Raw genomic sequence first — 24,337 nt, forward strand, 5'->3', positions numbered from 1 at the left:
ACAGAAAGGACAGAGATGGGAAGAGGGAGGGAAAGAGTGAGTGCTGGTCATGAAGAAGAGGGTTAACCCCACCCAACAGATGAGTTGATGAGGTTCTGTTTAGCAGGTGGTGGAGCTAGAAGCCAACTCTGCACCCCCAGAAGGAAACCGCCACCCCAGACCCCATTCTGAGCAGTTAAGTGGCTCTTGTCAGGACTGGATGTGGCATGTCCCCTTGGAGTTGAGACCTCAAAGAAAGGGAATGTGTGCAAGAGCAGACCTGTGCTCGGGGCTGAAGAAGAACAGATCTGTAAAGGCCCAAGGACAGGCAAGGTGTAGAAGTGGGGAAGTCATTTTTATGGCTGTACTAGTGTGAAGGGCCAGGTCACTTCCTCCTTCCCACCTGTCCCCATCTCCAGCTGCCTGCCTGAGTCCTGCCCCAAAACCCCGCTTGGGTGAGTGCACGGCAAGATGGACCATTAGGTCCATCTTTTTGCAGATTTTCTTCCAATGGAATGACCAAGCTTCAATCCAAAGCTGCAAGGACCATTTGGATTGCTCCGTTATCCAGGATACCGCGTGTGCCTCCTCTTTCCAGCTCAACTTGGCCCATGTAGGCCTCAGTTGTGGGCTCGGAACTGGGTTAGTCAGTCTTCGGTTTAAATACTTGTAAAACAAGGACAATATTGTCCCTACCTTCTCTGGCAAATAGAAGCAGTAGGTGATAGAAAGACCTAAAGCAGAATTTATCTCAAAGCGAGCCCTTAATACCTACCTGGGGTCTGGATTCTTATTTTAATGCGGGGTGGCCACTGCAGAGCCCTAAGGCAAGGAAAAGCTCTTCTCTGCTGCCATCAAGTGTGAATCTTGGGAATAACACCTGAGTGGGGGCCCAGCAGGAAAAGCTCTCCAGTGAGGTCATCGGGGCCTGGAGGGCTGCCCAGTGGAATGTGGGGAGACCCCACCCGAGGCCTATCACACCCTGAATGGCCTGCCTTCTCACCTGGCTCAGACCTACACATGCCTTGTGCCACCCTCTCCTCTTGGCTTCCCCGTCATCCCAGTTTTGAACCAACAGTGTGCTTAGAGAGGCTCTTTAAGTCACCACACCCCGGGGCTGGGGGATGCAAACTGTAGATTTATTTTGCAAGTAAAAGGGGCAGCCCAGGAGGACCAAAAGAAAAAGAACTCGAGGCTGAGAGCAGAAAGCTTGGATACAGAAAGACCGCCAAGAGGTCTGTAGGACTGTAGCCCCCAGGGAGAGCTGCCACGGCAGACTTTGGAGGGACCCCAGTGCCTGGCTTGGTGGCTGGGGCCTCAGGGGCCTTGGGCGCTCAACTCCAGGTGCAGCATTTGCAGGAGGAGCTGAACACCAGGCTCCCTGGGCAGCTTTGCTGGAACAGCCGTCCCCCTGCACAGCTATAGTAGCTGGACTGGTCCCCAGGGTTGGGGTAGAGCCCGTCAGCTTTGCCCTGGCAGAAGGTGTCTTGTTCAAGGCTGGGGCCATGCTCAGGTTCAGAAGGCTGGCCTTGTGTGGGGACTTCAGGTTCCGGCAGGCCTAAAGCAAGACCTGGGGAAACAGCGAACATTCAGCCGAATCTCCCCCAAGAGATCCCAAACCCGCAGGCCAAACACACAGGCAAGAAGGCAGACAGTGGCTCAATACCTCACCCCACTCCCACCCCACCCACCAAGGGCAGAGAACAGCCAGACAACAGCCACATCTACACCACAGCTCAACAGTGGCCATCAACCATCTGCAAAGACCAGCCATATACTGGCGAGGGTCACTGGGGTCTTGCGTTACGGGTAAGTGCAGGCTTTCTCTTTGAAGACAGAGGGGCAAGTGGTGGCTCCCTGGCTGAGGCCCCCAGATGGAAGCCCTGGTTACCAACACCGTGGACCAGCATTGCTACAGTCAAAAGGGGAGGAAGAGCCTGAAAAGAGAATGGTTTCAACAGTTTCCTTCACTCCCAGGGTACGTTTTGGGGGAGGCACATGAAATTTGGGAAATCACAATACAGGAACAACGTTATTTCCCCAGAAGGAGCCAGGACCTACAGTTCAGGGAGGGGAGTGTTCATACCCTACCCTCGAATTCCACCTCTGGTCCCTGGCCCCTGACTCACTCAGCTCCAGCTGCAGTGCCCGGATGAGGGGGTATGGACCCTGGTTACAGAAGAAGCCAGCGAAGTCGTCCATGTCCAGTGCCCAGACCATGGCACCGCCCAGTCCCTTCTGCTTCAGGTAGCTGGCCTGCGTAAGGAGTGAGATGCAGGTGGAGGAGCCCAGAGGGAGCCCAGCCAGGCCCACCCCAGAGCCCACTTCCTTGTCTAGAGAGGGCTCTTCTTCCAGCACCCCCAGGCCATGAGCGGTCGAGGCTTCTGGACCCAGCCCTGGGTAGGAAGCCTGGACGACTGAGTCCTGATCCCTGCTGGGCATGAGTCACTCTGGAATCCTCCTCTCTCAACAGAGGCATGGCCTGGGGTGGGGGTGAGGGTGGAGGTGTGAGGAGCAGGTGGGTGTGTGCACTTCCTTAGGTTGGAAGCTTTGACATCTCTGTCTTTTCTGGGCTGAGCTGCTGTGTTTGGGGGCCCTGCCTGCTGGTTGTGAGGAGTCCGGTTACCATAGGGATGGCGAAGCTTCCCCAGAGATCTGAACAATTTCCTGTCTTGACGTCTTTGCCTTCCCTGAGGGCCTTCTCTCCTCTACCGGATCCCTGAGGCTTTCCCAGTGAATGGCTGTATTTTCCTCCCGCAAGTGGGCTGCCCTATCTCCTAAGCCTAACATGGCAGGGGGTCCTGGAGGGTAGATCTGGTCTGGAGTCCTTGCTGGCACCAGTCTCCCAATCTGGCGACTTCCCTTCCAGCGGTGAGGGCCGACAGGGTGCTTTCGGAGTCCAGCCGGGCCATGACCCCTTCTCCCATTTCCCCACCGCCAGGATCACGCTCCTTTCTCAATTCATCCAGAGGACCCACTACTGTCTGCCCTGCATCAGAGCTGACGTGAGATGTCCGCACAGACAAACCCGTGCAGATGCCTCTGCAGGAGTTCATGATCTCAGGGGGAGAGAGCATGGAAACACACAAATGCACGAGTTTTGAGCCACCAATATTGGGCAGGAGTGTGGAGTCATATAAGTAAATCAAAAGGCCTGTAATCTGAGCATGCACCGAATATTGCACTGAGCTGAATAAAATGATATATACACCTCACTGTATGTATTTCTCCCTTCATATGTCTGTGGAATTTGTATTTTATTAAATGCAAATATATATGTAATAAAATACAAATTTATTAACTGCAAATATATATGTAATAGAATACAAATTCTGTCAAAAGTGGTACTTGACGTAGAGCAATTTTTTGTGATCATACCTTTTCTTCATCAATAGTTGGCAAAAACACAAAATGCTATGACACAAAGAGTTGTGAAATGTTTTAAAGGAGATTCCTCTTTGGAGAGGCTCTGGATGCTATCATTCACTGTCATTGACAGGCCTGGGCCCATCCAAGACCACCCCCCTCCCAGCAGGGCTGGGCCTCACCTTGGTTTTGAAGCTCTCCACATCATCAAAACCCACCCACTGGTTGCCCTCGAAGGCATAGGGCACCTTCTGGTCCACGATTCTGCTCTTAGTGGCCCCCTTCCAGGAGCAGACCTGTTAGGAGCAGAGGGCAGAGCTGGGGAGAAGGCAGGGGGCACCACAGGAGCCCAGAGGAGACTAGAGATTGGAAAATTCCTATCTGAGGAAGTCTGGAGAACCTAGGAGGTTCTAGATTGGGTGACCTAGAACCCTGGCTTCAATGAGGCACCGGGGTTTAGGGATAATCCAAGATGGCGTAAATGGGATGGACTTCACCTGGCCAGAATTCACTCAGAAACTATGGGAGAAGTACTCCCCACCCCAGCCCATACTCGGGGCCCTGTGGGGTTTTCCAACCTCATAGAAAGCCAGCAGCCCTCCCTCTTTGGTGAAGGAGCCAGGGGATCCAGGTCCCATGGCTGGGGCCCCCACTCCAGTGTTTGATGGGGAGGCCAGGGTGAAGGACCGTCCATAGGCAGCCATGCCAAGGATCAGTTTGTTGGCAGGGGTCCCCTTCTGCAGCCACAGTTGCACGGCAGAGTCCTGGTGATGGAGAAGAAGGGGCAGAGTTCATGAACTTTGCCTCCAGCCTGGTTCTGGTCATCTAAGGCTGGGGGCTTCAGACGGGGGCTTCATGGGAACCCTTATTAGTGTCCCAACACTGTCCTGTCTTTTTTGGGTCCTGTCTTAGACCCTTGACCCCAGACAAACACTGGGGTCAGACAACTACTCAATGAGCAAATATTTATTGATGGCCCATTGTTGCCAGGCTAGATGCTTGGGATACCTCAGTGAGCAAAGCGACCAAGATCCCTTCCTTACTCAACAACTTACTTAACCTTGCTGAGCCTTGGGCTTCCTGTCTGTAAAATGGGAACAATAAAAACTGCAAGAATTAAAAGACATCATGCATGTATAAGGTCCAGGAATAGCACAGTAAAGCTGGGGTCACGCTCATCATCTCATTATTGTTGTTCTAAGTCTCACCCAGAGTACAAGAGCAGGGGACGGACTCCGTTTTATTTATCTCTGTACCCCTTGTGCCTCGAACAATGCTTGACACTTAGAGGCTCAAATAAGAAGAAGAAATAAATACATGGCTTCCTCATTTTATTCTGAACAGGACTGTCCCCATCATGCAGTACTTCACGTAACACCCCCAGCCTGTGACATGAGGAGGTACCCAATATAAGTAAGTGAAATAAATGAATAATGACGATTCTTCCCTCCAGCCAGGATTACAGGCTCACTTCCCCTGGGAAGCCACTCTGTTCAAGTTTGAGTCTCCCTGTTCCTCTGCACCCTCTTAGCACTTAAGTAAGGAACATTTTTCACATGTTTATTTCTTTTTGCTGGTCTACATGATTTATCTTTGATCAGACGGGATCTTTTCCAAAGACACAGGTCAAGCCTCCCTGACCAGCATTATGGCACTTTGTGTAAGTTTGGAAAAGTCCCCCTCTGGCCAGAGGCACTTCCAGGCACTGGGTGTAGAGAGAAGAAGATCCCCTTGTAAGAAGACAAAGGCCTCCCTACCCCCACCCCCTCTCCCCAGCGTAGATCCAGAGTGCTGGTGGGACTTCAGCTGTCACCTGTCAGCTGAATGCCTTTGGGTATCTCCCGGGTAAGCTGGGATGGCTTCCCCCAGGACCCATACAGTTTTCCCGATGGGGGTGGAGGGGGCTGGGCTCAGTGTGAATTATGGATGCCTGACTCAAGCACCCAAAGATGGCTCCCTTATTTGTGAAAGACCCACAGAAGTCTAGACTGTTCTACCCCAGCTCGTATGCCAGGATGTGGGCTCCCCAAAATTAAAAAGCATTTTAACTTAGAGCTTTTTTCCTCTGTTTTAAAAGAAGAAATAATATGGTTGTTCTTAACTTTGAAAATGTAGAGAGGGCTTATAAAACCCTCTAGGCTGCGTGGCAGGAAACCGCCACTCACCCTGGCCTGAAACGTAACCTGCCTTTTCCAGGCGGTGGAGGGGGTGGAGACGGCTCTGCCTTGAGCTGCATCCACGGACCTGTTACCAACTTGGGAAAGCTCCCACCTCTGGAAGCACCTTCCAGAAGGTCAGTCAGTGACCAGGAGCGAACAGTTACCTGCTGTCTTGAAGAAAATGGGGCAGAGGAGGTGAAGGAAGCGAGAAGGCATTTTCGCCGGGCATTCAAGCTCAAAGACAGCTTCCTGAACAGTCATTGCATTATTTGATGTCGTTAAAGTGGTTGGCTGTGTCAAACATCAGCCAGGATGCTACAGGGGAGTAAGGCTTCCCCTCAGCACTGGCACAGGATGGGAAAATAAGCAAAGAAACGAAAAGTCTTGGCTCTGTGCCCTGCTTGGTTATCCTGCCTTTCTTTTCCATTAGGGCCTCGAGGCTCAAAAGGGGCCACCTGACAGGGCCTGTGGATGGGGGGTCCTGCCTCACCTCTGCAGCCACTCACCACGTTGAGTTCAGCCGCTTCCCCGCTCTCTCCCTGCCTCTTGTAGAGGGGGCTGTTATGTCCTGTGGTCTTCTCATAAGAGCCGTGGAAGTCGTAGGCCATAAGGCTGATGAAATCCAGGCTCCTGCAGGAGGCATGGAGAGATGGGGGGGTGGGGTGCTAGTGAGCAGTCCCTCCCAGCTCCTCCCTGCCCTGCTCCTTCCTGCCCTCAGTGTATGGCCTGGGTGGGACCCTGATGGTAAGAGGCAGCCTACAGGCTCCTGCCTGGCTCTGGGAGAGGGGATTAGACAGCGCTCCCTAGGTCCACCAAACTTCTCAAGATGGAAGCCATTGTCCTTCAGACTGTGAAGTTGGCAGCTCCTGTCTTTGGCATCCTCTCCACAGCACCCTCAGGATACCTCGTACTCTCTTGTGTTTTGTTTTTAAAAAAAAATTTTTTTTTTAACGTTTATTCCTTTTTGAGAGAGAGATAGAGTGTGAGTTGGGCGGGGGGGGGCAGAGAGAGAGGGAGACACAGAATCCAAACCAGGCTCCAGGCACTGAGCTGTCAGCACAGGGGCTCAAACCCACAAGCAGTGAGATCATGACCTGAGCCGAAGTCAGACGCTTAACCACTGAGCCACCCAGGTGCCCCAGGACACCTCGTACTCTTACTGTTTCTGAGGAAAATCTAGCTCAGTGTTGCTAAAAGTTCTGTGTGCACGTGAATCACCTGGGAATCTCATTAAAGCACGGTATCCAATTTGGGAGGCCTGGGGTGAGGCCCGAGATTCCGCATTTCTAACGCGCAACACCTTGGGGAGCAGAGAGCCAGACAACTGGTTCTCTTGGCTTCACTCTTGGGCTCCCAGGGCGCTTGATGTTAAGACGGAGTTCCCAAGGAAAAGAGAAAGGGTTCCAAAAGAGAGAATCCGGAACACTGGAGTAGGCGGACCCAGTGAGCAAATCCTTCCTGGATCTGCTGGCGGAGGGGTAGGGCTTTCCCCAAACAATACCTTGCAGGTGAACATCTGCTCTACTCCTGACGCAGCTCAGCCCGACCTTGGTCTCTCCCACCTCAGAGAACACACGTCCCACGCCATCTGCCTGAGACTCACTGGGCAATTTTGTCCACCTCGTATCCAGCCTCTATGTTCTTTCTCCCGGCCGGGACGGCTGCGCTCAGAAGGAGGCGTTCCTTCCCTGAAGTCTGGGCTTCCCGCTGGAAGGCACTGGCCAGGTCCTGCAGAGATAGTTCACAGTGAACATGGAGGCCCCTGGGGGCCCCAAGCAGATGCTCACTCTCAGGAGTCTCAGAACTGACCACAGGGCTGGTCTGTGTTATGCAAGTACCCGAAGCAATGGACCCTGGGGACAGAGCAGCATCCGCGTGCCCCCACCCCAGGCTAAGTGGGTGGCTCCCAGCCATACCTGCACCAGGGCTGTGAAGCGCTGCTTGTCTGAAGGAGGGCTCCCCCGGCTCCCCGGGTACTCCCAGTCAAGGTCAAGGCCATCGAAATCATATTTGCGCAGAAACTTAATGGCCGAGTTAACGAAGGTCTGACGGTTGTTGGCCGTAGCCACCATATCTGTGAATCTATGAGGTGATGAAGGGCGGTATGGGCCTGCCTTGCCAACAGGATTCCACTCTCTCCCTCACAGGCAAGCGAGAAACTACGCAGCGTATTTGTGTGGCTGGATGGTTAGACCAGGAGGATGCTGGGAGGGCTGCTTCAGATGCTGCTGGGAAATTTGCTATTGACTTACCAACCAGGCCTAAGTAAAGGGACAGTCTAGAAGAGTGTCCGGCCCCCAGGGCGCACTGACTTGCCTGGAGCTCTGCCTCCCCAAATTCGCTCTGCAAGCCCTGCTCAGGGAATTGTCCTCCCCTGAATCAGAGGTGGCTGTCACCCAGCGTGGAGATTTAGAAAAGTGGAATCAGTTTCTTTTTTTTTTTTTTAATGTTTTATTTTATTTCTGAGAGAGAGAGAGTGTGAGCAGGGGAGGGTCAGAGAGGGAGATACAGAATCTGAAACAGGCTCCACTCTCTGAGCTAGCAGTCAGCACAGAGCCCAATGCGGGGCTTGAACCCACGAACTGTGAGATCATGACCTGAGTTGAAGTCAGATGCTTAACCGACTGAGCCACCCAGGGGCCCCGGAATCAGTTTCTAATATGAGCAGAAAGAAGTATGAGGAGCCAAGTAACGTGGGAGTCTGCTGCTTTCGTTCTGTGGTGGGTTAACATGGTCATTTTCTTTAAACTCAGACCTGTAAAGTGCTTTGTTACTTTGTGCTGTTACTATTACTAGTCTGGAGCTCCTTAAAATTCCAGGTTGTCCCAAGAACCCCCACCCCACATCCTCCTGATTCCCAGGGTCCCTATAAGTGTCTCAAGGTTTTTGTAGACTGATGTTACTTTAATTGGTTTTCTAATTCATTTACTAATTTAATTAATAGCAGTACTTCTTAACTGGGGTCCCTGTGGCTGGGAACCCCAGGCTAAAAACCCCCTCATTTCAATGAAAGATCTGCATATAAATAGTATTTGGGGGAAGGTTTGTCATAAATGTTATCAGGTTTTCAAAAGGGCTCATGATCCAAAGAGTTTTAGAAAGAGTAGTTTAGAACTTTGGGAACCATATATTCTGGACTTTCTTGGAAAAGTCTAGTTTCAAATATCCCATTCCATTGTCTCCACAATTCCTCAAAAATGTCCTAGAAATGGCAATATTTTGGCATCCGGGCTCACTCTCACAGACTGTCTTTGATGCCCAGAAGTAGAACAAAAATTTTCAAACAAGATAACCTGTTTCAGAGCCCAGGAAATAGTGACACTGTATGTTGTCTGAGATTAGTTGGGACTCTCCTTCTACCCATTTCATGGAGGAAGAGACTGAGGCCTGGAAAGAGGCCAGAATTTATCCTGAGCTCCTGGCAAGACTGGATGTGTAACAGTCAGAGCGAAGCCCCCTCCAGAGCCCTCCCAATGAGGCACCATAAGCCCAGGAGGAAGGTCAGCCCCCAGAGTCCAGGCCCCCTCCGGATCCCCTTCCCCTGACTATACTTCTACTTGGCCCGATTCCCTGACCAGGGCTCTCTCTTGCCAGTGAGTCAGGTCACCACCGAGGAGCTCTGCCGTACAGGGGCCCGTGGCCAACTCACTTCTGAGTGCCGAAGTTCCAGCCCCCGATGGAAAGCAGTGTCTTCATCTTGGGATTCCTGGGAAAGATAAGACAAATGCCAGAATTTGCAGGTTTTAATGCCCAGCCAGCTCCCTGGGCTCACCTCACTGACTGAGAAAGCAAGGGGTGTGGGTGCCCTGATGGGCACTGATGGGGTGAGGGGAATATGTAAGTCCCTATGCATAGATCTTGAATGAGGGGAGCTCTAGACCAGGAAAGAAACGGCATGCTCTTGTCTTCAAGGGCCTCCTATCTGGGTGGGGAGACATACACATGAAGAACTCAGAAAGAGAGAGATCAGGGTATATCTGCAGAGTGGCTTTGTCAAGCTGGTGATAACACGTGAGCTGAAAAACGCATAGATTTTAGGAGGAAGAAGAGCATACATTCCCAGCAGAGCAAACAGTTCCCCAACTCAGATCCCACTTAGACATAAATTGGAAGGGCCCTTAAGGAGTCCCTGTCTACCCCTACACCTCCCATATAAGCACAGGAAAGCCCAGAGAGGTGATGTGACTTGCCCAAAACCACACAGCAGGCCGGTCGCGGGATTGCAGTGCTGGGGAAGGTTTTTGGCTCTGGGAAGGGGCATCTGCCTCCACATCCCCCATCCCCCTCCAGGGCAGCTCACATCTTCTTCAGGCCATTGAACTCCTGGTAGAACCCCTCATCATTCCACTCTATAGAGCTGAGCTGGTGGTTGGTCATGCCCGCAAAGGCATAGATGAGGTGGGTGCACAGATTGGGGTTCACATCCTTGGGCAAGAAGCGAGCAGCTCCCTGTCTGTACTGGGCCCAGTTGGTGAAGTAGCAGACCAGCTTCGCAGCCGAGCCTGGTCATTCGGGGCAAAGAAAGGAAACGGTGGTCAGAAGGGTCTGCTGAGGACTGGCACCCTCTACCTAGCGCCGGAGGGTGTTAAACATGATGGTTGATCTGCTGACCAGGGAGGCAGGACTTTCAAGATCTAGCTTGGAAGACTTCAGAATGTTAATTAAAATGCAAAGACATAAAGTAGCAGAAAAGAGGCCCCAGTTACAGGCCTGAGTCTGTGGTTTAGTCTTGCTTTAAATATTTTACATTTACTTCTTATCTCTTGCAGAGAATCTGTTCATGAATATTGCAGATAAGGTTCTAATAAAGAGCTTGTTTTATCTAGGAAAAGGCAGCTTGTTTTTGGAGTCCTCAGAAAGTTTGGGGACTTTTATTAGGTGGGTGGGTGGGGGCTCTGTTTCCAGGGAGTTGATCTAGCAGCGAGGGCCCCCACTGAGGTCGGTGCTATGCTCAGTTGACCAGATAACCAGAAAGCAAGAACGCTGGTTTTTATTTCTGCATTTGCCAGAAGTGCACTTTGGGCCTGGCCCAGGGTCCCCACCTGAAAATAACTGTGGTCTCTGAGGGCTCTTCTAAGACTTGTTGTCTATGAGGGTATGATTTGCACAAGGCAACATTTTACGCCAAGGACTTGGCAGAATGGTGAGTTTGTACTGGAGCACACCTATGGCCAGTGTCTAGACCCTAAGACTTCTTTTTGTCCCAACAGAGTCTCTCTGCAGTAGCCTCCGGCCTCCATTTGGCCATTGAGAGATCGGGAGAAGGGGGAGAGTGTGCAAAGGGGCCACAGGGGAACCCAGTGCATGAAGGAGTGTCTGGGACTCCCCTGTGAAGACTGATGGCTCCCAAAGGAGAAGGTGGAGTCGTGGGTCATCACTGGCTCTAGCCAGAGGCCACGTAGGAGTAGATCTTGCCAGGACTTGCCAGTGGGGGCTGAGAGTATAGCCTGTAGTAATACAGGAGGAGAGTTGGTAAACTCCCCAAAGCAGAGGGTTAATCCAGGGACCACATCTTAGACCATCTAGGAAGAAGCCCGGAGACTCTTCTTACATCATACCCTGTCATATCATATTAAATATCACGTGGTGCCTGGGTGGCTCAGTTGGTTGGGTGACTGACTTGATTTTGGCTCAGGTTATGATCTCATGGTTCGTGAGGTCAAGCCCCACATTGGACTCTGTGCTGCCAGCACAGAGCTTACTTGGGATTCTTTCTCTCCTTCTTTCTCTGCCCCTCCCCTGCCAGTGTGCTCTTTCTCTCTCTCAAATAAATTAAAAAAACAAAACATTAAAAAAACATTATGCATGGATTTTCATACTATAGAGGCAATAAAGTATGGTGGTTAAGAACAGGGTCTCTGGAATTGTAATGCCTGGCTTGAAATCTCAACTCTGCAGCTCTCTAACCAGGTAACTTAGCTTCCTCCTCCACACCATGAGAACAATCCTTGTTCCTACTTCCAAGGACTGTTGTATGGATAGCGAGTTACTGTATTAAATACCCAGAACAGTGCTAGCAGATAGTAAATTCTGTTCTAAGTGCTTTACATATGTTAAGCCTTCATTCACATAAAACTCTGTTGAACATATTATACCACATGCCCAGAAGTAGCTTGGACTTAAATTTTTTGGGAAATCTTCAACCTTTCTTCCCTATATTTGCTATTTCCGTGGCCCCTTGCTGTTGTCTCCTGTGAGAACAGGAGGAGAAATATTTGTCTAATGTCACAGCCCAGCCTCAGGATGAGGGTCTGAGAAGCCAGCATTCCTGGGACCACTGACACACAGGGAGTGGGGTGGGGTGGGAAGAGAACGCTGGAATCCAGTTGCTGAACATCCCCCAGCTGATCTCTCTCCCATCTGATACAGGAAGAAACCCTCCTGGGTCCGCAAGCCCTACATGCAATCAGTCCAACAAAAATGGGGGTGTGTCGTCCGTGCTGAGTTATGAGACTGGGGCACAGAGCTGGGCAAGACTTGGGTTCCTCGCCTCCAGCAGCTCACTGCCTGGTCGGGAGGCATCTATGCCAATAATTAGCAACACTGACAGACATACTGGAAGATGTGTTCAGAGATATGAGAGCACAGAGGTTGGAGCAACTGACCTCAGGAAAGACCTGCGTGAGGTAGACATTTAACCTGGCCTTGTGGACATGCAGTTCAGCTAGTGGGTAAGGAGGCAAGAACTTCCCAGGAAGAAGGTGTGGGGCATGAGGACACTTGCCAGGGGGCTGAGCTTTGGGGGAAAGGACTCACTGAAATACGGCAAGAAGTCTTGGTGTGGGGATGGGGGCAGGGCTGGGGGACTGAGTGGGAAGAGTAGTAGAGCCCAGGGAAGGGGCTGGGGGAACCCAGGGCTAGCCTCCAGAAAGGTACCCCTTATCGGGGTCCAGCTCTTGATTTTGGCTCAGGTCATGATCTCACAGTTTGTGGGTTCAAGCCCTGCATCGGGCTCTGTGCTGACAGCAAAGAACCTGCTTGGGATTCTCTGTCTCCCTCTCTCTCTGCCTCTCTCTCTCTCTCTGTCAAAACCAAAATAAACATTTAAACAATGAAAGAAAGGCTCCACTTACCCCACTGGATCATCAGCAGAACTATCAAACCTGTAACAGCACAAGAGAGAAGGCGGAGGTTAAGAGGTTATTTGCACTTTCCCAGGCCCTGTCTGGGAAATCCTGGCAGGAAATTTCCTGCCAATCCTTCCTTTGCATCCAAAAGGGACCCAGGAGGGCACTCTGTCCATCCCTTCACCCAGACCAGATGCCAGGGGAGCCTCCCTGGCCTAGACTGGTCCTAGAGCTGAGTAAAGTTTCTGTGAGCTGAGGTTGCCCCTCCCTTGAGCATCTGTGGAGGGCAGTGCGTATTTAGAAAGATTCTAAGAAAACCACTGACTTGTGAGACTTTCAGAGAGCAAGGTTCCCTTTTGGAACAGGCAGAAACCCTGTCCCGGCGCTGGAAAGAGTCCATTTGGAAGGGCTGGGCAAGGCCTCCCATCTCTCAGGGACGCCTCTGTGCCCCTGCTCCCAGCCACTATTTACCACTGTCTGCTGCTTTCCCACCACACCTCACAGGAGGTTAGCTGAGTTCCCAACGTCCTTGGAGACCTAGAGTTCAGCAGGACTCCTTTAAAAAGATTTATTTCACCTTTCTGGTGACCTTAGATTTTCCCATTCACCTAATAAACCCTGGGTGAAACCTCATAAGGACACCCAAGGTCCTGGCCCCCAGGCTGCCCACTTTCTTGCAGGACAACCAGCATGGCGTTGGGGAAGAATTTGCTGGCAGTGGGCATCTCTTGGATAAGGGCCAAAAGCAGAAGTCTAAGAACATGGGAAAGGCAAAACCACCCACTGTGGCAGTGTTCATGGACCCTGGGCTTCCAGGACCCACAGGGGTGGGGGGGGGGGGAGTAAAGAAAAGTTCATTTCATCTCATTGAGAAAAGCCTTTCTTTCCAACACAAAGGCCCCAAAGGGGGCCCACTGGATAGAAGCAGAGGAAGGAATGGAATAACTCTCTGAAGCTCTCCTGAATCCTGTATTTTTGCAAACAGCACCAAGAAGCCACCTCACATACACCTCCTCCCTGCCTTACAGCCCTCACTGTCCGTGCCAGTGCCTACTCACCTGCCCAGGCCACGGACCAGGCCATGGTGCTGGCTCAGCACCAGACTCCGGCCTGTGCAACCGGCTCTCTGGGCCCTGCTCTCCTTTTATCGGGCTGCCTTGCTCCACCATAGCCTGGAGTGTTGAAATCGGGGTGGCAGAGGCGGGAGAGAGAGGTTAGGGTGTGGCATGGAGGGCCGGGATGTCACATGGCATGGGTTGGGCAAACCTGACACAATGGTGTTTAGCAATTCTTGGCTTTCTGGAACAATCATGGAGTGTAAACTGGGGCCCTTAACATTACCAAGCCGGGAGGCGAAGGGAGGGAAGCAGGAAGTGCTTCTAAGCCTCCTGCAGGACTAGGATGGTTCTGATTTCTTTGGTGTGAGTTGGTGAAGACCATGAGTGATCTATCACTTACCGGGCTTTGGAGGAAGGGGAATGACTCACAAGTCAGGGGTGCTGGGCTCCAGACCAGCCACCTTGCTTGTTTCTTCACTGCCCCCTCTCGAATTTATGTGCCCTCCCTGTAAGATGATGGGGTTGCAAATATAATATTTCACAGAAGTTATATTTCATTACTATCCACATGATAGTGATGTAGTTTATCCATTGATTAAGAAAAGTACATAATGACAAACAGCAACTACGAACTTAGTAATAGTTTTAAATGCCTTCCAATTGTTTGCTTTTTTTTTTCTTTTTTAAGTAAATTCCACGCCCAACACGGGGCTTTAACACACGACCCCGGGATCAAGAATCATATGCTCCACCAACCAAGCCAGACAGGCGCCCTTAAGTGCCCGGTATCTTATGAATCATAGAGAGCTGTATTAGTTTCCTATGGCCGCTGTAACATATTCCCACAAATTGGGCGGCTTAAAACAACAGAAATTCATTCTCTCTCAGTTCCGGAGTCCAGAAGTCTGAAATCAAGGCGTTGGCAAGGCCATCTCTCCTCTGAAGTTTCTAAGGAAGAATCTTTCCTTGTGCCTTTCAGCCTCTGATGGCTCCTGGTATTCTTTGGCTTGTGGTGACATTATGTCAATCTCTGTCTCATGGTCTTTCCCCTGTGTCTCTTCTGTTGCCTCTTAATAAGATAATTGTTATTGGATTTAGGGCCCACCTTAATCCAGGGTGACCTCATCTTGAGATTCTTACCTGAGTTACATCTGCAAAGACCCTTATGACAAATAAGGTCACATTCTGAGGTTCTAAATGGAGGTATCTTTGGGGCGGGTGTAGTGGGGAAGAGGACCATACAACCCACTCTGGGACCTAATCGTGTTCATGTTGCTTGTTCTGTCTACAGACAAAGTGTGGTGCGTGCATGGACTCCAGGGTCCCAGGCAAAACTTGGCAGCTTTTAGATGATCCGATCTTTGGTCCTTGACCTTAGCACGAGTGGCCTGGATGGCTGAGTGGGAGTGTTTGGGGGCAGCAGGCTCTGGGGTCAGGTTGCCTGGATATGAACCCCAGGTCTGCCATTTAGTATCTGTGCAACTTTGAGCAGGTTCCTTAACTTCTCTGAGCTCCAGTGTCTTCATCTGTAAGATGAAATGCCCAGAGAACTGTTGTAAAGGCACGACACGCTGGTATTTGTTATTCCTGGTTTGGCCCAGTCTGTGTGTATGTGTCAGAGATTGGGGCCCTGGTAACCTCTGCGATGTCCTAAAGAGGGTGGGACCCTCGTATCCAGTGCCCACAGGCCCTGTGTCCTCTCTTTCCTGTGGCACCCTCTTGTTTTGGTCATTTCTGTTCCCTTTTATATGGGGGTCCTGCAAAGGAGTCTGCTCAGTGTCACCTGAGATCTACAGAGGTGCCTCAGCTCCTGGGCTGTGAGCGAGAAGGGGAGGGTGAGTGTGGCCAGTAAAGGTTGCTTCACCAGAGAGGCTGGTGGCCTCCTTCACTTGCCTGCCACCCCCATATACATACACATGTCAGCTTGAGCTTTTCTGACTCAGCTTCCTGTCCCCAAGAGGACCCTGCACTGCAGGGGCCCAGGGTTCTGAGTTGCTCCAAATACTGACCTGCCCTGATTCATCTGAAGTCTCTAGTGTACCCAGTAGCCCACCATTAACATCACTACCTTGACTAATGCAGCTGATCTCTTCCCCCTTCCTCCTCTTCCCCCTCCTCCCCCCTCTTCTCTTCTCTACCTCCTCTTCCCTCCTCCTTCTCCTCCTCCTTCTTCTCTTTCCCCTTCTCCTTTTGATTATTATTATAGTTTTTTCTTTTAATTTTTGTCCCAGACCATTTCTCCAAAGGAAAATAAGTAGAAACCTAACACATGAAATAAGATCCTTTAAGTTGCTCTGCTAAAAATCTGGTGAGGCTCAGGAGCCCTGACCCTTGTCTTCTAGACACTAAGATCAACACCTCCTCAACATCAACTCTCATGGGCACCCCTGTGGGGGAAAGATTTGCCTTCAGACAGGTACCCCGGCAATGCACATATGTGCCCTATTTCCTGCTTCTCTTACCAACAACAAGTTTGAGCCTGAGGCGGCTGGCAGCAGCGGGAGCCAGAACCGAGAGCGAAGGATCAGGTCCAGGTAGAGTGGGTCAGGATGGGAAATACAGTCTGTTAACCCCCCCAAGTTTCCCCCCCACCTGTCTGATTGAGATACCTGACATTCTGCACAGACTCCTTTCCTCCTCTTTCCCTTTCTCTACTTCTTCTCTCTCCCTCTTTTCTTCCCTCCTTTGTGTATTTCTACACATAATTATTGATGTACAATAATGTCCATTACATTCCTTGCAACATTCGATAACATAACATAAACCTAAAACAGGCTTAGGTGTTGCCTCTTGAGCCTGGAATTCTATATCCTATTAAAAAGGAATGGTGGGAGGCACCTAGGTGGCTCAGTCAATTGGGCATCCAACTCTTGATTTCAGCTCAGGTCATGATCTCACAGTTTGTGAGTTCAGGCCCCCCCTTCGGGCTCTGTGCTGACAGTGCAGAGGTTTCTCTCCCTCTCTCTGCTCCTATCCCACTCGTTGCGATCTCTCTCTTTCTCTCTCTTAAAATAAATGAATAAACATTAAAAAAAAGAATAGAGGGAATGTTTGGCTTGCTCAGCTGGTGGTGTATATGACTCTTGACTCTTGAGCCCTATGTTGGGTGTAGAGATTACTTAAAAGTAAAATCTTAAAAAAAAAAAAAAAAAGAAAGAAAGAAAGAAAGAGGGGCCCTGGGTGGCTCAGTTGGTTAAGCGTTTGACTCTTGATTTTGGCTCAGGGCATGATTTCATGTTTGTGCATTCAAGCCCCAAATCAGACTCCAAGCTGACATTGCAGAGCCCACTTGGGATTTTCTCTCTCTCCCTCACTCTGCTCCTCCCCTGCTCTCTGTCTCTCTCAAAATAAATAAACTTTAAAAAGAAAGAAAGAAGAGAAGAGAAGAGAAGAGAAGAGAAGAGAAGAGAAGAGAAGAGAAGGAAGGAAAGAAGGAAGGAAGGAAGAAAGGAAGGAAGGAAGGAAGGAAGGAAGGAAGGAAGGAAGGAAGGAAGGAAGGAAGGAAGGGAGAAAGAAAGAAGAAAGAAAGGAAGAGCTTCCTCGATATGCTGTTAAAGGGGAAAGGAAAGGTGTACCCACAGCACATGGCAAATTGAACTAAGGTATTTATCTCCACTCTCTTGAAGCCGCCCCCCGCCCCCCCCCGCCCAAAGTAGCAATTACAGGAATAAAATGATATAAGACAAAGCAAAGGGGAGAAAGGACCAAACTAGATGAGACGTCAACAAATGTTTGAACATGTGTTCAAATGTTCACCTTAGATGATGAACACAGAATGAACAAACGGAACCAACTCAGCAGACCGGGAGAAGCCGAGACCTCAGACTGCGGGTGATGAGCCCACAGGAGGCAAGGGACGCCTGCCAAGGCCCCCGGAAAGCCGCGGGAGTTAGCAGAATGTCATGGAGTAGGGCGAGGCTGGCAATAACAAGTATGGTGAACTGTTAGACCCCCAGATCTTCTAGTGACCTCGCCTGTCCAAATGGGCTCTGCCCAGCCTCTGTGGAGCCGGCCATAAAATGCAGGCAAGGACCAGAATGACTGTAGACTTGGGAGCACCTTGCTCAGCACAGAGAGGAGTGAGAATGTGGATGCCCGACTGAAGACACAGACTGATGACTGGACAATTCCATTGAAGTCTGCGTGCGGGATGCTCAGACCTCAGCCCTTCCCTTCACTAGAGCCCCAAGCCTGGCATTGAAAAGTTCCTCCCAGGGAAAACTGATAAGGAAAAGTTATGGAAGCTCAGACCACCAAAACTCAAATGCCATCTGGGGGCCCCCAGAGGAATCCCCATGTCCTGGTCCCCTCACCCCAAGATCGGGCCTCAGATAAGAAATCACCCAAGCTCTCAGAGCTTCTGATCATGATGACTCACTCTTGCATATGGAGGAAAAGCCAGGATCACCAGACACTGGATGAAAGCATCCCCATGTGAAGGATGGACCAAAACAAACAGAAAAAAAGAAATCAGAGTAGGTGGCAGGCAGGGGCTTCTGATTTTTAACCTGAGACAATTATGTTCTGACTATTAACAAGGAACAAACATTACTTTCATTATTTAAAAAAATGTGTTCACGTGCCTGTTTGCTTCCCCCAAACTTGAAGTTGAGACTTCTTATCACTCAAGGTTTTAAGCATGTGTGTGCAGCGGTGGTGGCCTTGCACTCGGGACCTTGGACCAGAACTTGCTGATCCCCCCTGAGATGGGTTCCACTCAGCCTCTGGGGAGCCTGACAGGCAGGATCAGCCAAAAGAAAAAAAAGAAAAAAAAAAAACCCGCTCCTTGTGGAAACATCTCAGCCCTAGAAGGGTTTCCTCAGCTCCCACTCAGAGGTTGCCCACAGGCTTCTATTTCAGGAGCTTCCACCCACCCCTGCCTGCTGACTGAGTGACTCCAAGTACATGCTTCCTGTCCTGTGGGCTTCTCAAGGTCATCATGGGATGCTTTATCACATGCCCTGGGCTGTGTTGGGCAGGACCCGGCAGGGACACGTCATATATCATGCCCTTTGTAAACGTGTTTATAAGTCTCACTCTCAATTCTGGGCCTTGGGGTTTTTCCTTTAGAAAAAAACCCCAAAAACTAGCATGCCCAAGTTTTGTGTATTTCATTCATCTTTTAAAGGAAACACTCTCATATGTTTATTAATTGACTCTACAAATTTCATAAGCTGGTAGGAACACTTAAATGGTGACTGTGATGAATTGCTGAAGGATGAGGGTGGGCTAGCTTGAGAATTAATAGCGGCTGGGGGTCCAGTGTAAGTAGTGGTGTCACATTTATAGACCTCCCCTCCTTCCCTTTAGAAGCCCTACTTGTTCCTCACAATAAAGTTTAGAAACAAATCTCTTCAGTGTGCCTGGGTGGTTCAGTCGGTTAAGCATCGAAATCTTGACTTTGGCTTAGGTCATGATCTCACAGTTCGTGGGATCAAGTTCTCTCTCTCTCTTTCTCTCTCTCTCTTTTCCTCTCTCTCTGCCCCTCCCTCACTTGCATGCACTCATGCTCTTGTGTGTGCTCTCTCTCTCAAAATAAATGAGAAAGAAAGAAAGAAAGAAAGAAAGAAAGAAAGAAAGAAAGAAAGAAAGAAAGAAAGAAAGAGAGAGAGAAAGAAAGAAAGAAAGAAAGAAAGAAAGAAGGAAAGAAGGAAAGAAGGAAAGAAGAGAAGAGAGGAGAAAAGAAGCGGAGGGAGGAAGGAAGGGAGAGAGGGAGAGAGAAAGAATCTCTTCACATTCCCTGCAAGGGGAGGGGGAAAGCAACAGAAAGTAGTACCCCTTGAGCACTGTCCATACCAAAAGCTTGTCCTCTAAGAGAAGCTTTTTTTGCCAGAGCCCTATCTGAGCTGGAGAGAGTCAGTTAGTCCACTCCAGCCCCTCAAGCTTTGTCTTGTAAGGGGAGAAAACACAAAAGCTAAGAAATTGTTCTGAAGAGCACAGCCCAGACACTCAGGTCCACTAAAAAACTGAGATTTCACCGTAAGATTATAGAATGTGTCACATCCCCAACAATTTACCCCCACATCAACAAAGCTCCAGTATGATAACAATGGATTACAACTGAGAGAGCTGCGTGCCACAGACTTTATTTAAGAAGCAGTTCTAAAGGAGGGGTGCCTGGGTGGCTCGGTCTGTTAAGCATCTGACTTGACTCTTGATTTCAGCTCAGGTCATGATCTCACGGTTTGTGAGTTGGAGCCCCACATTGGGTTCTGCAGCTGACAGTGTGTAGCTTGCTTGGGATTCTCTGTCTCTGCCTCTCTCTCTCAAAATAAATAAAAATGAACATTAAAAAAAAGTAGGAGTTCTAAGGGAAACCCAGAGACAATAGGGGAGGCAGAAAAACAACAACAAGGAAACTAAAGGAAACTGAAGCCTCTGGTACTTAGACCCACATCAAATACAAAACGGAGGCCAGCTCCTTGCTGGACATTATGTTAAAAGTCTTATTATTTCAGTTTCTATTACCTGATGTATCATCTCTAACTTGCAGTGAAAAAATGACAAGACATCCTGAAGGCAAGAAAAAAACCAGAGTTTGAAAAGAACCAACCTCAGGACACAGATTTTGAAATGATCAGATATGGAAGTTATGATTAATAGGTTAAACCCTCTAATGAAAAAGTAGACAACATGCAAGAACAGGTGTGTATGCAAACAAGAGGTGGAAACTCTAAGAAAGAAGCAAAAGGAAAAGTTAGAAATGAAGAACCCTGTAACAGAAATGAAGAACGCCTTTGACAGGCACATCAGTAGACTGGACACAGCCAAGGAAAGTTTCAGTGAGCTTGAAGACATGTCAATAGAAACTACCCAAACTGACATAGTTAAAGAAAAGAAGAATTCTAAAAATTGGAATAGAATGCCCAAAAATATGGAACAATTACAAAAGGTATAACATACATGGAATGGGAAATGTCAGAAAGAGAAGAAAGAACGGAACAGAAGAAATATAAGTAAGAGTGGCTGATAAATTTCCAAGTAAGAGTGGCTGATAAACTCCAAAATTAATGACACACTCCAAACCACAGATCCACCAAGCTCAGTGTACTCCAAACAGTATAAATGGGGGGGGGGGGGGGNCATATTATATTCAAACCGCAAAGCACCAAAGACGAAGAGAAAATCTTGAAAGGATTCAGAAGGAAAATACGCCTTACTTTTAGAGGAAAAAGGATAAGAATATATCAGGGGCACCTGGGTGGCTCAGTAGGTTAAGCATCCGACTTCTGCTCAGGTCATGATCTCATGGTCCGTGAGTTTGAGCCCCGTGTTTCAGCCTCCCTTCAGGCTCTGTGCTGACAGCTCAGAGCCTGGAGTCTGCTTCGGATTCTGTGTCTCCCTCTCTCTCTGCCCCTTCCCCAACCACGCTCTGTCTCTCTCTGTCTCTCAAAAGTGAATAAATGTTAAAAAAAATTTTAAAAAAGAATGATATCAGACTTCTTATCAGAAGCCATCAAGCAATAAGAAAATGGAGTGTAATATAAAAAGTGTAAAGAGAAAAACCCATTAACTTAGAATTCTGCATCTAGTTCAATTTTCCCTCAAAAGTTAAGGAGCAACAAAGTAGTCAGACAAATATTGAGGAAATTTGGTGCTTGCAAGAAGTGTTGAAGAAATTCTGGGTACCGGGGTGGCTCAGTTGTTTAAGTGTCTGACTCTTGATTTCAGCTCAGGTCATGACCTTGTGGTTTCTGAGATCAAGCGCTGCATCGGGCTCTGCACTGACAGTGGGGAGCCTGTTTGGGATTCCCTCTCTCTGACCCTCCCCGTACTTGTGCTCTCTCTCTCTCAAAATAAATTAAGAAACTTAAAAAAAAGTGTTAAAGAAATTCTTCAGAGGGAAGGAGCATGACACAGGTCATAAACTCAGATCTATATAATAAAAAGAAGAGCATCAGAGAAGGAATAAATAAAGGTACAATAAAATCTTTTATGTTTTTTATTCTTCATGGGTCTAATAGGTAACTCTTCAAAGTAATAACAGCAACAGTGTACTAAGGGTTTATAGCATATGGATAAGTGAAATGAATGACAGCAATGTTACGAGGGAGGAACTGGGAATATTCTGTTGTAAGGTAGCTGCATACTCACAATGTGGTATAGAGTTAGTTGAAACTGGAGAAATGTTAGTTATAAATGTATATTGCAAATACTAGGATAACCACTAAAAAAAGTTTAAAAGAAGTGCATGATGTCCTGATGTGCTGAAAGAAAAGAGAAAGTGCAATCTTATGAAATGTTTGATTAATACTGGAGAAGGCAACAGGTGGCTGAGCGCCTGAGTTCCGCTCAGGTTGTGATCTCAAGGTTTGTGAGTTTGAGGCTGTTGTCAGCGCACGGCCTGCTTTGGATCCTCTGTCCCTCTCTCTGTCCCTCCCCCACTCACACACACACACTCTCTCTCAACAATAGATAAACTTCAAAAATAAAATAACATAAAACTAGAAGGAGAAAAAAGGGGGAAAGATTTAAAAAAAAAAAAAGTGTGACTAATAGAAAACAGTTACCAACATGGTAGATAGTAATCCAATTATATCGATAGTCACTTTAAATGTGAATGGTCTAATTAATACATTTCAAAAGTTATAGACTATCAGAATGGATTCAAGAACAAGGCCCAACTATGTTGCTTATAAGAAATCCACTTTAAATATAAAGACACAGGGGCACTCTGGGTGGCTCAATCAGTTAAGCAGCTGACTTTGGCTCAGATCATGATCTCATGGTTTATGAGTTTGAGCCCTACTGACAGTGCAAATCCTGCCTGGGATTCTCTCTCTCCCTCTCTCTCTGCCCTTCCTCATTCTCTTTCTCTCAAAATAAATAAGCTTTAAAAACAAAATAAAAATAAATATAAAGACACAGACAGATAGATTAACAGTAAAAGGATGGAGGGGCACCTGGGTGGCTCAGTTGTTTGAGCATCCAACTCTTTTTATTTTTTATTTTTTATTTTTATTTTTTATTTCAGAGACAGAGAGAGAGAGAGACAGTGTGAGTAAGGAAGGGTCAGAGAGAGAGGGAGACACAGAATCTGAAACAGGCTCCAGGCTCTGAGCTAGCTGTCAGCACAGAGCCCTATGCGGGGCTCGAACCCATGAACCGTGAGATCATGACTTGAGCTGAAGTCGGATTGAGCATCCAACTCTTGATTTCAGCTAAGGTCATGATCCAGGGTAATGTGATCGAGCCCCTTGTTAACTCCACACTGAGCATGAAGACTGCTTAAGACTCTTTCTCTCTCAGGGCTTCCATTCTGAATGCTTGATTCCCTTCTCTGATCTTGTTAGTTTCCACTTGGAGTATCCTTTTTCTTAAAGAGAAGGTCCTTTATGATGAAAGATTTTGAGATGCTTCTCTCTCCTCTGTGTAGTTGGTAGTTTGGGTGGTGAAGAGATGGCTAACAGGTGTCAAAATCTTTTTCCAGGACTTTGTCAGGAAAATCAAAGACTCCTTCTAGGGAATTTGTGCCATCTCAAAGCTAGATGCTCAGAGAGAGAGAGGAGCAGCGTCGAAGGAGGGCAAGCAGTGTCCTGACACAGAGGACGGACCAAAGTATAGAAATGAAGCAAGAGAAGGAGCCACAAATCATTAGTAGAACTTTCCAGTGCAGGATTTGGAGTCATGGAGCATTCTAGTTAAGTCTCTTCTTGTTTCACCACGTGTTTATTTCTGTACTACAGTCAGTAACAGCCCAAATTATTGGTGATCCATCACTACATGGAGATGTTTGGTCATGGCTGGAATTCTTCCTTTTGCCCATTTTCAGGAAGCTCTTTGGATGCTTCCTCTGTCTGTACAAAGTTGTCAATGGCATTTGTTTTCAACACATAGCTGATCTAGCATTTGAGGTATCAGGGAGGAAGTCTTCCCCATTCCCAAGTCTCAGCCAAATAATTGCTGTTCTGCTCTTCAACCTTTTGCTGCAGGCTCTTTTCCTCATGCAGGGCACGTTTGTGAGTCCCTTTCCCATCCACCATGTTGGTCTGCTGGTTAGTCTTCTGCATATGTCCCTTCTCTGCTCACTGGACTGCTCTGAATATCGTTGGTTCCATAAAGGAATGGAAATGCACCAGCAGTTGTCAACCATAGAAAGGAATTGGCCTTACTACTTTGGGTTTGGTTTGCCTTTGGCTTTCCTCACGGCAATGCTGTCCTCGTACATTCTCAGTGGCTGCCTCTTCTCCAACCTCTTTTCTCTACTCATTATCAGCAGCAATGAAGCAAAGACCCCTGGCACAGCATAGCTTTTCCAGTTGTGCCTCTTCTCCTTGGTGGTTTTCTTAAGCAACAGACTTTTCCGCAAGACGGTCTACATATAATCTGCCCTGAGTAGCTCAACCTCTGCAGAGAAATTCTCTTCACCGCATCTGTCCCCTGCCAAAGTGAAGGCTACAGCAGGCCACAGAGTCGCCTGCCATCCAGAGGGGACGGGTGGGATTGGAAGGAGGCTGTAGCATCTCTTATTCTTGTCATTTCCTCCACCAGGGAAGGCAAGACCCACTCTGCCAAGGGCCCGCTGCATATTCCCTTCTCTATGAGGAACTGGGATTCTTGGCACTGGTGCGCGTAAGGCAGAATCTTCCTGACACGAGTGTGTGGATTTTTAACACCGATGAGAGTGAACGGAATGCAGGATTTTCTGCAGCTCTTTTCTATCACTTGCCAGCCCCAGGGCCTGGACTGATTTGAAGACTTTTTTCTC

General features: G+C 48.7%; 1 protein-coding gene and 1 pseudogene across 1 annotated transcript; one reads left to right on the forward strand and one right to left on the reverse strand.

Annotated features, from left to right (window-relative positions):
- Positions 1-1,097: 1,097 nt before the first annotated feature.
- Positions 1,098-14,120, reverse strand: CHIT1 (chitinase 1). Its single transcript, XM_039227642.1, has 12 exons — positions 14,030-14,120; positions 13,630-13,743; positions 12,578-12,607; positions 9,805-10,006; positions 9,154-9,210; positions 7,421-7,586; positions 7,108-7,232; positions 6,011-6,134; positions 3,924-4,109; positions 3,528-3,641; positions 2,109-2,235; positions 1,098-1,549 (listed from the first exon to the last, which is right to left on the reverse strand). Exons 2-12 carry the CDS (start codon positions 13,652-13,654, stop codon positions 1,314-1,316), a joined length of 1,392 nt encoding a protein of 463 aa, XP_039083573.1. The 5' UTR covers positions 13,655-13,743; positions 14,030-14,120; the 3' UTR covers positions 1,098-1,313.
- Positions 14,121-20,262: 6,142 nt separating this feature from the next.
- LOC120228902 lies at positions 20,263-23,938 on the forward strand (annotated as a pseudogene).
- The last annotated feature ends 399 nt before the right edge of the window (positions 23,939-24,337 follow it).

The sequence above is a fragment of the Hyaena hyaena genome, unplaced genomic scaffold (genome assembly GCF_003009895.1).
Source record: "Hyaena hyaena isolate Hyena2069 unplaced genomic scaffold, ASM300989v1 scaffold_28, whole genome shotgun sequence".
NCBI lineage: Eukaryota > Metazoa > Chordata > Mammalia > Carnivora > Hyaenidae > Hyaena > Hyaena hyaena.

Bases quoted from the DNA above. Each gene is read 5' to 3' on its own strand.
- CHIT1 (XM_039227642.1), bottom strand. From the start codon at position 13,654: ATGGCCTGGTCCGTGGCCTGGGCAG. The intron at 9,211-9,804 runs GTGAGCTGCCCT...TATCTTTCCCAG, and splicing joins TTCAATGGCCTGAAGAAGAT to GAATCCCAAGATGAAGACAC. The intron at 6,135-7,107 runs GTGAGTCTCAGG...TGCCTCCTGCAG, and splicing joins GAGGTGGACAAAATTGCCCA to GAGCCTGGATTTCATCAGCC.